Source organism: Culicoides brevitarsis, chromosome 3, assembly GCF_036172545.1.
Source record: "Culicoides brevitarsis isolate CSIRO-B50_1 chromosome 3, AGI_CSIRO_Cbre_v1, whole genome shotgun sequence".
In the NCBI taxonomy this organism is placed as follows: domain Eukaryota; kingdom Metazoa; phylum Arthropoda; class Insecta; order Diptera; family Ceratopogonidae; genus Culicoides; species Culicoides brevitarsis.
The window spans coordinates 11,337,067-11,351,139 of NC_087087.1; the positions used below are offsets into that span (position 1 = coordinate 11,337,067).

At 26.5% G+C, this 14,073-nt stretch overlaps 2 protein-coding genes across 2 annotated transcripts in view; one reads left to right on the top strand and one right to left on the bottom strand.

Annotated features, from left to right (window-relative positions):
- Positions 1 to 14,073, bottom strand: part of LOC134834407 (uncharacterized) — an 88,306-nt gene that overhangs the window by 63,449 nt on the left and 10,784 nt on the right. The gene's annotated exons all lie outside the window — the stretch shown is intronic.
- Positions 3,793 to 5,584, top strand: LOC134834305 (uncharacterized). The gene is made up of 3 exons (XM_063848927.1): positions 3,793 to 3,945; positions 4,011 to 4,076; positions 4,135 to 5,584. Exons 2-3 carry the CDS (start codon positions 4,034 to 4,036, stop codon positions 4,797 to 4,799), a joined length of 708 nt encoding a protein of 235 aa, XP_063704997.1. The 5' UTR covers positions 3,793 to 3,945; positions 4,011 to 4,033; the 3' UTR covers positions 4,800 to 5,584.

Genomic DNA, 14,073 nt, shown 5'->3' on the forward strand with positions numbered 1-14,073 from the left:
ATATTTTTCTGCGTGTTTAAATTAAATTGGGTAATTTATTTTTTTTTGCTCGAGTTTTTTCTTCTGTCGTGGCATGTTTTGTGATATGCGATGACAAGAGAACGCCTACAAATTTTCGTATCCGTTGCTCTTGTGATCCAATATTTGGAGGAGATAGTTTTCATTTATGAGATTTAGATTAAATTTGTTGCTTCGTTTCATAGTTTTTGATCGAAAATATATGAAAATAGTCTTCTGAGTTCTACTGAGAATTTAATTTGAATGAAAAATACGATTTTGACCTAATTTTTAAGTCTTCTAGTTTATAAAAATTACATTTAAGGCATTAAATTTTATTAAAAAACCAAAAATAAAGTTAAAAAATAATTTTAAAGCGCCATCTATCTTAAATAAATCAAAAATTACTCATTTTCTTTCGATATTTTCAGGTTTTGTCTGCTTTGTTTGCATTGAATTGACCTTTTTTAAGGCTTCCGATGCTTTTTTAGTACATTCCTTAAACAAAAATGGCAAACAAACTCAATAGAATGTTAAAAAACGCCATCTATAAAATGAGACGAATGAAAATGATAAACGTCAAATTTAAATATTTGTAAAAAAGATCTAAAAAATAAATAAATATTAAAAAAAATTTCGTAAATCTCAAAAAAATTTAAAAAAATAACAAAAAATGCTCTTAAAATCAAAGAAACTTTCTAAAAATTTAATAAAAATGCTAAAATGATTTTTTGCTAATTTTTTTTTCTTAACCTTAAAGACCCTTGTTTGACAGATATACCCAGCTTGCAAAAAATTGTAATTATTTGATTTTTTTTTTTTAATTAAATCTACAATTTTTAAACTAAGCTACAATCCTGAATTAAATATCGACTAAAGGCAAATAAATAATTTTACGAAGTAAATATAAAAAAATCCCCAATGACTTTGAATGATATTGCAAATATGAGAAAAAATTGCATCTAAGGGTGATATGAATGCAATTTTTCTCATAAAAGGAGCTGTTCAAAAATAAATTGAACAAAATTTTATTTTTCAAAATTTTCCTTTTATCCTCGTTCAATTCTCGCCAATTCCCGTTAATAGAAAATAGTCAAGTACCTCCTGAAAAAAAAAACTCATATGTATGAAAATGAAATTTTCTATCGATAAACTTCCGACGATATGAATTATTGAGTTTGAGAAATTGAAAATGTGTTTTGTCCCCAAAGGAGGAGATTTTGAAGCAACAATTCTGCTTTATCGATTTTAATTGATTTTCGATAAAAAGAACGATTTTCTGCACTTTTAAAGCACTAAAACTGAGAAATCAAACAATTTATAGTGCTGCTGATGACATCTCCCGGGACTAATTATCGTCTTGTCACACAGCCATTGACACAATTTTTCATCGTTTAATGGGAGAGACATAAAAAAACAGCTACGTCTTTGTAACTCTCGATTCCCGGTTGGATCGTTGCGTGTTTGCCGAAGCTTTAAGTAGAGGCGAAATATAAAGGGATTCAATTTTTATGTGATTTTATGAATGAAAGTGAATGTTCTTTCTCTTTTTTTTTCGTGTCAAGCATTTTTTTCTGTGCTTTCACGGTCATCGCACTCATTTACGACGTGATTCAAATCACAGAGATAACGAGACTCTTTGAAAAAACATGCGAGACTTTTAATGAAGGCAGAAAGGAAAGCTCTTGACAAGGCATGAGAGTGATGAAAAGTCTCATAAATCATGATGGGAATTTTAATAGACAATTTTCCGTATAATTTTTCCATCATTTTTTCCTCTGTGTGTGTTTTTTTATGATATGACATGACACATCTATTAATTTTGTACCTTTGTGAGAGGAAAATTAATTTTTTTAACACGTGAAATAATTTTTAGAACGTAATTTCTCATGAAAATGGCGATGTTAGATAATTTGAAGGGTTTTTTGCTGAATATCTGACTTTTAAGAAATGTTTAATTAAAGCTGCTTTAAAATTATTTTCAATTTTTATAGATCCTTTATATTTAGTCAATGAGGCTTCTATTACTCATTTCGCCCGGCCCTCACGGCTTTCCCTTAAGAGATAGAAGGTTCATTTGTTCTACAGGTCATGCTTATTTTGCTCAACTTAGGTCCCATTTGTGGAATCGAGACATGATCCCAATGCACAAAAAATTTTCCCCATATAAGAGTTCAAAATTATAACGAAAAAAAAAACGGAAAATTCAAATTTAAACCGAATCCCAGTGCAAATTTCAAAAATCTAATGATGCAGAAATGTTTGTCTCGTCGAGACGCACAACATTGCCATACATCACTTTTGTCCTGCGGTTCTCTAAAATGGACCTCCCATACAAATGATACCTCTTAACCCAAGGCGGTCACTACAATGAATTTTCTGTGGGTCATTTTTTTAGTTTTTAGAGATTTCGTGATTAAATAAATGTTACTACACTAAAAAGCAATAAATAAAAAAAATATATTAAAAAAAATATTTAAAAAATATATTGAAAAATATATTAAAAAATATATATTTAAAAAAAATATATTAAAAAAATGTTATACAAGAAGTTTTCAACTTCAAAAATAGATCATTTATATTCGTCAAGTAAAAAAAAAATAGTAAAAAAAGCGAACTAAAAAGGAATAAACAAGAGCCTTGTGGTAACAAAGTCGAAAAATTGCCAAGTAAATAAAGTTACAAAATTTTTGAGAACAAAAACTTGAATATAAAGGATTTATTTCAGTGTACGGCAGTATTGATATTTATTCTGAAATAAATCCTTTATATTCAAGTTTTTGTTCTCAAAAATTTTGTAACTTTATTTACTTGGCAATTTTTTTCGACTTTGTTAACACAAGGCCCTTGTTTATTCCTTTTTAGTTCGCTTTTTTTACTATTTTTTTTACTTGACGAATATAAATGATCTATTTTTGAAGTTGAAAACTTCTTGTATAACATTTTTTTAATATATTTTTTTTAAATATATATTTTTTTTAGTCTCATTCGTCATTAAAGAAAACCATTTGAGCCGAATTAGTGCTACGAAAAATTTTTTATTTTACTTTAAAAATAATTTTTTTTGAATTACATTTAAAATTTAATTTAATTTAAAATTTAATTTAATTCAAAATTTTAATTTAAATTAATTAAGATAAATTAAATTAATTAATTTAAAATTAATTAAATAAAATTTTAAATCAAATTAATTTTTTTTAAAATTAATTAAATTAAATTAAATTAATTAATTTAATTTAAAATTTTAATTTTAAATAACGGAATTTCCATGGTTTTCCTAGATATTTTTAAATACCTAATTGAATAATTTTTTTAAAAATACTTTTTTTTTTTAAATATAAAAAATAATTTTTAACATATTATAATGGTCTTAAATTTTTTTTAATATAGCAATCGAAGTAAATCTACAGCGGCATGGAAAAAAATATTTTTCATTATTTTTTATATAAATAATCAAATAAAAATAAATAATTAAATATAATTAAATTAAATTAAATTCAAAAATTTATTTAAATTAAATAAATATTGTATTTAAAGCAAAAAAAATACTATTTAAAATTGTACCAAACAATGTCTCTTGTAAAAAATGCAACTTAGCATCAAACTTGATTTTCTGCCCTTTTTATAATTTTGAGACGCTCATCCATAAAAAAACAATAAAAAATAAGATACCTGAACTTTCTATTTAAAAATTTGAAAACGATACAATCCCAATGCACATTTTGATGATAAATAAAATGTAAACAAGTATTTCACAATGTCACTCACAGTCACTCAGGATTTTTGTTTACAATCTCAACAAGTTGCTGATTCTTAATTTTTTCTCAAAAAAAATAAATTAAAGTGAATAAATATTCTTAAATATCTTCAAAAAATTAGAAAAAGTGAAAACTTTTAAAAAATTCAAACTTCAGTCGCTGACATTTAAGAAAAATCAAAGAAATAAAGGTAAATAAATCGCAAAAAAAATACTCGAAGCCGGCTTTTTTGTTAAGATTTGTATTTTTTTTAAGGTTTTCGTGTTTTTGCTGTAAAGATGAGTATGTCCAAAGCTGCTTCGACTCCAATTAAATGTGAAAGTAAGTATTTGACCAAAATTTAAATTATTTTCTCAAATTTCATTCAATTCTTTTTTAGATTTAATGGATTTGAACGACGACTGTTTGCTGTATCTCTTGCGCTTTTTTGACCTGCTGGAACTAATGAACCTTCGTGGCGTTTGTCGTCGTTTGGATAATTTGATTCTTCAAAGTCGCTCCAGATTCGCAACTCTTGACTTTGAGACCGTGCCACGCAAATATGGAGCAAAACTATTGGAAATCTTTAAATTTTTGGGTCCCGAAATGAAATCTTTGGCACTCGATACCGGTCGAGATAATCTTTGCTCGAATCTTAGAGACAAATCTGTGGTTTTGGATTGGATCAATGAACATTGTGTAAACTTGGAGTCTTATGATCATCACTCCATAGACCTTTCTGACTTACGAACATTCCAAAAATTTCGACCCATTGTCAAACGTTTGAAGGCTTTGTCATTGAACTACGTCGAATTCGATGATCGTTTGGGAGAATGTTTCAAAGATGCGAAACTTGAAGCACTGGAAATTGTCTACAATGAGAACATTACGGAAAAATTCTTCAAAAATGTCTCAACCTTGAAATCCTTAGACTTAGGTGGCTGCTCAAAGCTTACAAGCGACTCGTACATTCAAATATTGAAAAAGAACTTGACCTTGAAAAAGTTGTCGATCAATATTAATTCCTTGATCGGCTCTAACTCCAAAACAATTGGAAGGAAGTAACAAACTGGTTGATTTCATCGCAAACAATTTACATGAAATTGAAGAACTGACCTTTGATGTCATGTCTTCCAATATAGAAAACCTTGGTGAATTGCCAAACTTGAAAAAACTCCGCATTTACACAGGAAAGGTTGAATTGCACAACGCACTGGACAAGTTGATGGAAAAATTGAGCCAAAAAGATGTTCTTGAGGAACTTTCAATTTTTGGCGCCAAAAATCAATCATTGAATATGGACCTGGTTTCCAAGTTGAGCTCATTGAAAAGTTTGAGATTGAGTGGAATTCAAAAGCTCAAGGACTGCGAATTGAGTAAACTTCAAAAATTGGTTCAACTTGAGTTTCTGGAAGTTTTTCATTTAGACATCAAAAATGATTCAACAGTTTTAAATTTGGTTAAATCGTTGCCAAAACTCACCTCTTTGAGTTTGAGTCTTGAAGTTCGCATCAAATTCATCGAGCAATTAATTCAGATTTTGAAACAATCAGAAAATCGTCCAAAATTCAAACTCTACGTTGACAAAGTTCTTTTCGGAAATCAACGTAGAGAATATCGCAAATTATTGAAAAATAACTTGAATGTTATCTACGTTGAAATCTTCGATGTTTTGGATGAGGAGGATGATTACGACTACTCCGAGTCTGACGATGCTGAAAATTCTGATTTTTCTGACAATTATTAATTTTTTTTCTCATTCCAACTTTTTTTCATAGTAAATGTACTAAAAACATTTAAATAATTAAAAAAAAATTTTTTTTTTGCTTAAAAAATAAAAGCTTCAAATAATCTCGAAATTATTCATAAGAGTTCCATATCACAAAAAAAATCCCAAGAGACCATTAAACGATCCAGCAACGCAATACAATCAATCATACATCTCGTCTAAATTTAGATGGCGAATGTCGTGTCACGTATCATTTTACCTGCGCGCTAACTTGTGCCTGAAGATGAAATAATAACGAAGGAAGGAAATTCAAGTGTGTCATTCCAAAAATGATTGTTCTTTTGTTTCCGCTGTATCACGGCTTGTTACGTAAAAAAAACGTCCAATATTTTCCATCCATTTACGATGCTCTTCAAATAAATACGGTTAGTTTACTTTTTATGCCCTAATTCCCGGAATGTTCTTGCGCGTTCAAATGTTTTTTTTTTTTTTTTGAATGACTGAAAAGTCGTCCTTCATTAAAAATGCATTTCAAGGGAATAATCGATAGTAATATTCGCTTTGTTGTAAGGACCGAAAGTAAATCATTTAACCCGAATCGCATTATTTCATATTTTAAATGTATTTGTCGGGGTTAAAATTATCGATATTCAATATTTTTAATGGGGTTTAAGGAAAATTTTATTTGTTTTATCGTTATTTATGACGTTTGTTGAATTTTTAATGAGTTCTGGATGGAAATGATTTTTTTGTTTTAACAAATCGAAATTTAATTTGAACTTATTGACGTTTTTTGTAATTGGAGGTAAATTAAAGCAAGATAACCAAGGATTAATTAAGGATTTTTTTAAGCTGGAAGAAGGAAAAGGAAGGAGAACCAATTACAACGGAAAAAAGGAGTTTGGGTAAGTATCCTAATTTTAAATGATATCAAACTGATATCCTAACCACTAGACAATATGGGAAAATTTTAAAATGTTATGCGAATGGCTTCAATATTTATCATTCAAGGCTTATGGAGAATGAACCAAATTTTTTTCGTAATGTTCGAATTTTTAAGCTTATTTCGCGTTAAAAAAATATTAAGGAACAAAAAAACTTTTTTTTATTATTTTTGAGACTTTGTCGTTAAAAAAAATAGCAAATTAAAAATAAAAATTAAATAAATTAAAATTTAATTTAATTTTTAATTTTTTTAATTTAATTAATTTAATTTAAATTAATTTTTATTTTATTTAATTTTTTTTTTAATTTGAAATTTTAATTTAAAATTTAATTTAATTTAAAGAAAAATAGTTTGAAGCAGTTTAATAAAAAAAATAAAAAACACTTAAAATAAATTGAATTAAACTTGAAATAAAAAATTAAAATTAAATTTAATTCAATTAAAAATTAATTAAATTTTAAATTAAATTTAAAATTATTTTGAATAAAATTTAAAAAAAATTAAATTTAAGAGTAAAATTTAAAATAAATTAAAAATTATTTAAAATTTAATTAATGAGGTTTTTATTAATAGAAAAATTTATTTTAGTAAAAAAAAATCAAAGAAATTCGATTTTTAAAATCCTTTAAGCTTCAAGTCTCTTTTTGTCCATAAAAATCGATTTTTAAGTACTTTCTAGCTTTATCTTCATTATAAATAAAGCTAAATGTCCGATCATATCAAATTCTCTCCTATAAACGCAAAATTTAGCATGGACCACATTCAAAAAAAAAAAAAAACTGTTTCACATTTGCATAAAATGGTCAAAATTATCTCTCATCTCTTCGAGTTATTAACACTGAAACTGAAAATCGACCTAGAGACGATTTAAAATACAGCCATTTATTGCTAATGGTCTTCATTTATTACACAAAACATTCCGAACGATAATGACTGTCACTCGAAAATATCGTCAACATTATTTGCAATCGAATGTAATGTAATATCTTAAACACGAAGCAAATTTGTGTGTGGGACACAAAATTTCAGTAACTCGAGAACGTTCTAAAATGCACAAGGCAATTTTATGGACGAGAAAATTTATTTTAATGGTTTTTGGTAGGATGACGATAAAATTACAAAAATGTTTCCAAAGTGTTAGTCTGTTGTGTCAACCGTTTCTGTGTATTTATTTTGCCATAAAAGGAAAATTTTTAACTGAACTGGATTATCTCCGAGTGGCTAGCCTCGTGTTCGAGCAAAAAGGAAGAAAATAAATAAACCGAGCCCTCAACCTCTTTTTGTTTTTTGCTCCGATGTGTGTTGGTAACTGATGGTGCTCTGCCACACCTTTGTGTACTCTCACTTAAACTCAGTATCAACACTTTACGTCGTTCGTTATTGACAGTTTGCAAGCCGCATGCATTAAATGGATGAAAAGTAATGGAGTTACCGGTTGCCTTACATTTTATGTACTTTGTACATTCATTAAATTATAATATTATATCGCGCTGTTTGAAGGAAGCGAAAGAAAAAAAAATATAATGTCGTCATCCGGTTGACGGGAAACTTTTGTTTATATTGCAACAAGGTACGGTCGTCGTTTTGCGATAGGAAATAATTTAGAAAAGTATAAATTAATGTTGTTAACGGTGACATGACGCGACGTTTAAAGGACGACGAAAGATGCAATAGTTAACGTAATAGCGATAAATTGGTATAAATAGACGTTGCTAGCTGTAATAATGATTTGGAAGTTGAGATCATCATCAAGAGGCGTAATGTACATCATTAAACTAAGTGCTCTGTAATTTCTGTAATAAAAAGGCGTGACATTGGAAACCTTTCATTAAGCATTACGGAAGGAAAAATAAATTAAATGTCTGTCTGTTTTAAATTTTTGAGTAAAATAACGGAAAATTTCAACAAATCAGAGATACTAAAATCCAAACTAGATAAAAAACATCAATTATGAAAAAATTAAAAATATTTGTTTAAAATTATATTAAAAATTTTTAACTAAAGTAAAGAATTAAATTTAAAAAAATTATTTTTTTATTTGAAAAAAAAAATAATATATTTTATGAGGAAAAAAAATCGTTTTCAATTTTTTAAAATGTAATTTTTTTTTAATTTATTACCTAATCTTTTAAAAATTTTTGAATTTTTTATTTATTTATTTATTTTTTTTTTGTTAAAATTTCAAAAAAATATGAAAAGATTTTACCAACTTCAGGTAAAAATAACAAAAATAATTAAAAATCACACAAAATAATTTTTACCAACTTAAGGAAAATATTTTTATTTAAATAAATTTTTAAAATTATTTTTAAATAACAAAAAAAAAATAAAAATCACACAAAATAATTTTTAATTTAATTTAAAAAAAAATTGAAAATATTTTTATTTAAATAAGTTTTTAAAATTATTTTTAAATAATAAAAAAAAATTAAAAATCACACAAAATAATTTTTTAATTTAATTTAATAGTTATTTAATTAAAAAAAAATGAAAATATTTTTATTTAAATAAATTTTTAAAATTATTTTTAAATAATTTTTTATTCATTAAAATTAATAAAAAAAAATATTTAAAAATAATTTTAAAATAATAATTTTAAAAATACGCTTATGAAATTTTTATTAAACTCAAAGCTCGCTATTGTTATTTTTTCCAATTACATCAGAGCATAACTTGTTGCCTTTTATGCATTTCAAGCCTGCCATAAAGCTTCAGAGCTCTAATTATCGATTAAAATCCAACATTTTTTTCCTTCTTTTTGCAACAATAAAAACGCCACTTGTCACATCTAAATTAAAACAAACGTCCGAAAACTTTTCTTGACAGTTGTCCACCGCCAAAAAAAAGTGTCACAATTTCCCTTTCCCTCTTCATTTTCATTCTTTTTTTTTCATTTTTATTTTCGTCATCAAACATGTTGTCGCAATAAAAGCAAAATTGTAATAGACTAAACGTAATGAAATGGGTTTAATTAAATAAAATTAATTTTTTTGCTGTCCCTTCTTCCTTTTTCTCCATTTTTTTTTTGCGTTTTTCGTATAGAATATGTTTGGACATAAATTTTATTTATTGCTTACAGACCCGTGTAGCAGACGCTTACTCTCGAAACGCACAACGGGGAATTGTTTTGTCTCTTACTATTTTTGTCGTTCGGACATTAAATTGGTTTTTATTTGCTTACCTAGAGGTTTACGGGGGAAAATGAAAATTAAGAAAGTAATAAATTTTATCGAACTTGAGGGAAATGTGCTCGACGAAAATGGAGACGCCCGGTATTTTTTTATTAGCTTTTTGATTAAATTTGAATTAATTTATAATAATTATTTTTTTTGACTTTTCAAATTTATTTCCTTTTTTTCATGATTTACAACTTTACCTCTCTCAATGTCTCTGACTCGCGTTTTCTACTACTCCATTGGGAGTCATACTTTTAATTAATATTTTATCTAAAAAAAAAAATAAAGGAAGGTGAAATAAAGACACGAAAAAATGCTTCGTCACAATTCGAGAGAGAAAAAAACGAGGAAATGATTAACGAACTTGCTCGTTTATCCGCCTGTTTGTTCGTTGCTCTTGATTGATAAGTGCTTAAATTATTCCCAACAACGCAAGAGCCCAAGATTAATAAATGTTTGATATATCTTTGTTTCGTCTCGAAAAAATAATTCATGAGATGAATTGTTCTTGAACTAAGCAAAAAAAAAAAAACAAAGAAAAAAAAATAACAAGAGGTGTGCGTATTTTTTTTCTCTCTTTTTTCGTGAATGAATTTAATGACCCAAGGAAAAATGCTTATCATGTTCTTTTTGACGTATAATTTTTTTATTATTATTATTATATCATCCTGCGTTAACGTGTTCGTGCGTATGTTTAGACACCACAGCCTTTTTTTAAGCAATGGCACTTTTTTCTACGAAGTACGACGCGGGAAAAAACGATTTTTTACGATGAACCATTAAATCTAGATTATTAAAGCTAATCTGTTCCATTTCAGGGAGTAAGGCACGTGCGTTAAGGAGGCTGGTTAATGATAATTTCCAACATATGAAGTTATGTGAGTGGGAAAGGGAAGTCTGGATAAGTAATACTTGTTGATTGTTGACGACATTTTCATGTGAGGGAAGCAAAAAAAGGGGTGAGTATTTCAAAAGGGTCTGTTATGGTTGAGGGAAAACTTATGCATAAACATTTTATTTCAACAAATAAGGTTTATGAATTTTTACAAGGCTTTTAAAAAAACAAGTCTTTGAAAAAGTTTTAAAATTTATTAAAAAATTTTTAGGGAAAATATTTGAAATTAAAGGCTGAATTTATTTTATTTTACATTTTTGTACTCCTCTCCACATATTTTATTAAAAAAAATTAATTTAAAATTTAATTTAAAAATTTTTTAAAATTTAAAAAAAAATTAATTTATTTAATTTAATTTAATTTAAAGAAATCAAATTTTCACATTTTTTTCTAAAAATTAATGTTGGATCAGTCACGAATTAAATAAAAAAATTTTAAGAAAAATTATTAATTTAAAAAATTTGAATTTACAATTTTTCGCAATTTTGTACTCCTTTTATTATTTATTTTATACATTTTTATATTGAATTTTAATGAAATTTTGAATTAAATGAGAATTTAGAAAAATGAAAGAAAAATTAAATAAATGTCTAAATTTTCACATTTTTGTACTCCTCATAATAAAAAACCAAGTTTTCTTTCAAAATTTTGCTTCTGTAAGTAAAAACTTATTAATTTATTTTAAAACCACGTGACCAACATTTAAATGAAACATAATTGATTTGCAATTAATAAAATTATAATATCTTAAAATTATTTCGTAAGCTAAAAAATAATTAATCTGATAAGTTTTCATAAATATTCAAGTTGTTTTCAGAAAGCATTTCAATTTTTCAACAAAAGATGGTCACGTGGTTTTAAATAAATGTTCATATTCAAAATATTAGCAACAAAATTTTGAAAAATGGATTGGTTTTTATTATGAGGAGTACAAAAAAGTGAAAATTTAGACATTTACCTAAATTTTTTCCTAAAAAAATCTCATTTTATTCAAAATTTCACTAAAATCAATTTTTTTATTTTTTTAAATTAACTTTTTATAAAAAATATTATAAGAGGAGTGCGAAAATGAGAAAATTTACAAATTAAAATTTTTTCAAAATTATTTAAAATTAAATTTAGATAAAAAAAAATTATTTAAGAGGAGTACAAAAATTTCGAAAAATTTTCATATATTAAAAAATTTTATGAGGAGTATAAAAATGTTAAAAATAATTATTTTCAGTTTCTATTAATTTATTTCTACAAATTAAGTCTTCTTACAAAAATTAAAACGAAAAAAATACGCTCACGCACTTTCCTCCCTCTACATCACGTCTTGTCCATCCACTTTTACGATTGACCATCACTCCCCAAATTACGTTCGCGATAAAAAAAAAATAACAATATTGTTAATCTAAGAAGAGCCTATTAAGCCCGTATCGCAACAATAATAATAATAATAATGAGGAGATTGCATCAAATTACGTTCTTATTAAAAATTAACTGAAAACACCTCAGCACGAAACCTTCGCCATCCAAGCTGATACTGACAGAACAACAATTTATCTTATTTTTTTTTTGCGTTGCATGATTTACTGCTAATTAAGAAACGTATCATCATCATCATCATCGAGCAAAAGGAACGGCATATACCACACTGACAATTTCCATAATGACCTTCTTCCATTACCGAAAAAAAAAATTTCACTCCATCTTCACATAACTTACGATTACTGCAAATGGGTGTGTTATAGTGTTGTATAGTGAAGTGTTGTTTCGTTAAGTAAGATCACGATGATGATGACGACGCGCGCGGAAGGAAAAAGACACAAACACATTCCACGGTTTAATGATCGGGGTGGATTTTCATCGTCGTCTAATGATATAAAGGAAAATGATCATTTAAAAGGTGTTTCTTGTACTATAATAACATTAAATAATAAGAAGTTTTTTTTTATTTCAACTAAACACGAAAAAAATACCTTCTTGTGCTCTCCAAGATATCTCCGAGGCATGAAACAGCAAAAAAACGAAGGAAAAAATGGAACATGATACGAGTCGTTTAATGGATAGCTGTTTTAATAATTAATGAGTCATTATCTAATAATAGCAGCAGCTTTTTCTTCGGCAGACGAGAAAGACAGGGAGAAAACGGAAAGTAACATCTATCAACGATTCAATATATTAATTAAGCTATTATTTAATTCATTCGCCGAAGAATGCCGTAGATACTAAAAATTCCTGCAATTTGATTTATTTATCAGGTACAACTTCGACTCAATTCTGTACATCGTATGAAAGTTCATTCAGACCAACCATTCATTATCTGTCTACCAAGTTCTACAACAGAAAACCCCGAATAAATGAAAGAAAATGCTGGTTTGGTGAGGAATTGAGTTATTTTCGATGTTTTGTAACCTTTTGTATCTTCGTTTTGTGTACGTTTTTCAACTAAAATATGAGAACATGCGGTGCACCTTGCTACCAATCAATAAAATCGTCGGCAGAGGTGAACATGAAAAAACGCTCAAAATAAATCATGTTAACTTGGTTCGGAGTTGTTAGCGATTTTGTAGTGCGAATTTGGATTCTTCCATGAATTTTAGTCGTTTTTCATGATTTTTTTCTGTGAAAATTCGGAATTGAGGTAAGTTTTAAATGTTGATGATTTGTAACTTTTAAAATTAATTTTAATTTATAGGTCAAGAATTTTTTTTAAGGATGCTAAGGAAAATTCAAAACAACTATTGGAGGAATTCTTATGGATTTTTAAAAATTTTCGAAGAGTCAGGTAAAAATTTTAAAAATATCTGTGGTATCCTTACCACTAGACAATATGGGAAAATTTAATTTTTTAGCGAAAAGGCTTCAGTTATTTTTTTCAGGAATTAATTTTATTAGTATAAAAAAATATTTTAGCTCAGTAATAGATAACACGGTCCAACAAATTATTTCAAAAATTCTTAACAATTCTGAAACCTTTGATAGAGGACTAAAAAATATTCGACACGTTTTACGATACGATAAGATGTAGCAGGTCAAATTTTTTTTATGATTTTTTGAAAATTTTGAAGGAGAGTCATTTTGCTCTATATGGTATCTCGATTTTGGTCAAAGTTTTCAAATTTTTTTTATTAGAATTTGTTTATTTATGCTTCTAATAATTATTTAAATTGTTTTTGATAATTTTTTAAAAGAAATTCGAAGCTTTTCAAAAAACGTTTACTTTAATTTTTATTATTTAATTAATTAATTTTGACAATTTTCAGGTATTCTCTAAATCTGACTAATTTCTTTTCCAAAAATGCTTGAAATGGCTCAAAAAATTATTAAAAACACAAAAAAAACACAATCCAATCAAAAAATTTAAAAAAATTGACAAAAATCGAGATGACACGAGGAGCAAAATAAACCTTTTTTTAATTTTCAAAAATTCATAAAAAAATAATTATTAATAATAAACAATAAATAATACTTTTTTATTTTTTTTTTATCCCCAATTGTTTTTGTTAAGAATTTAAAATTTGTTGGCACCGTACAATAATTAATTAATTTCATTTTGAGCGGCTTAATTTAATTTAATCAGTAATTTTAATTTAGTTTAATCTAAG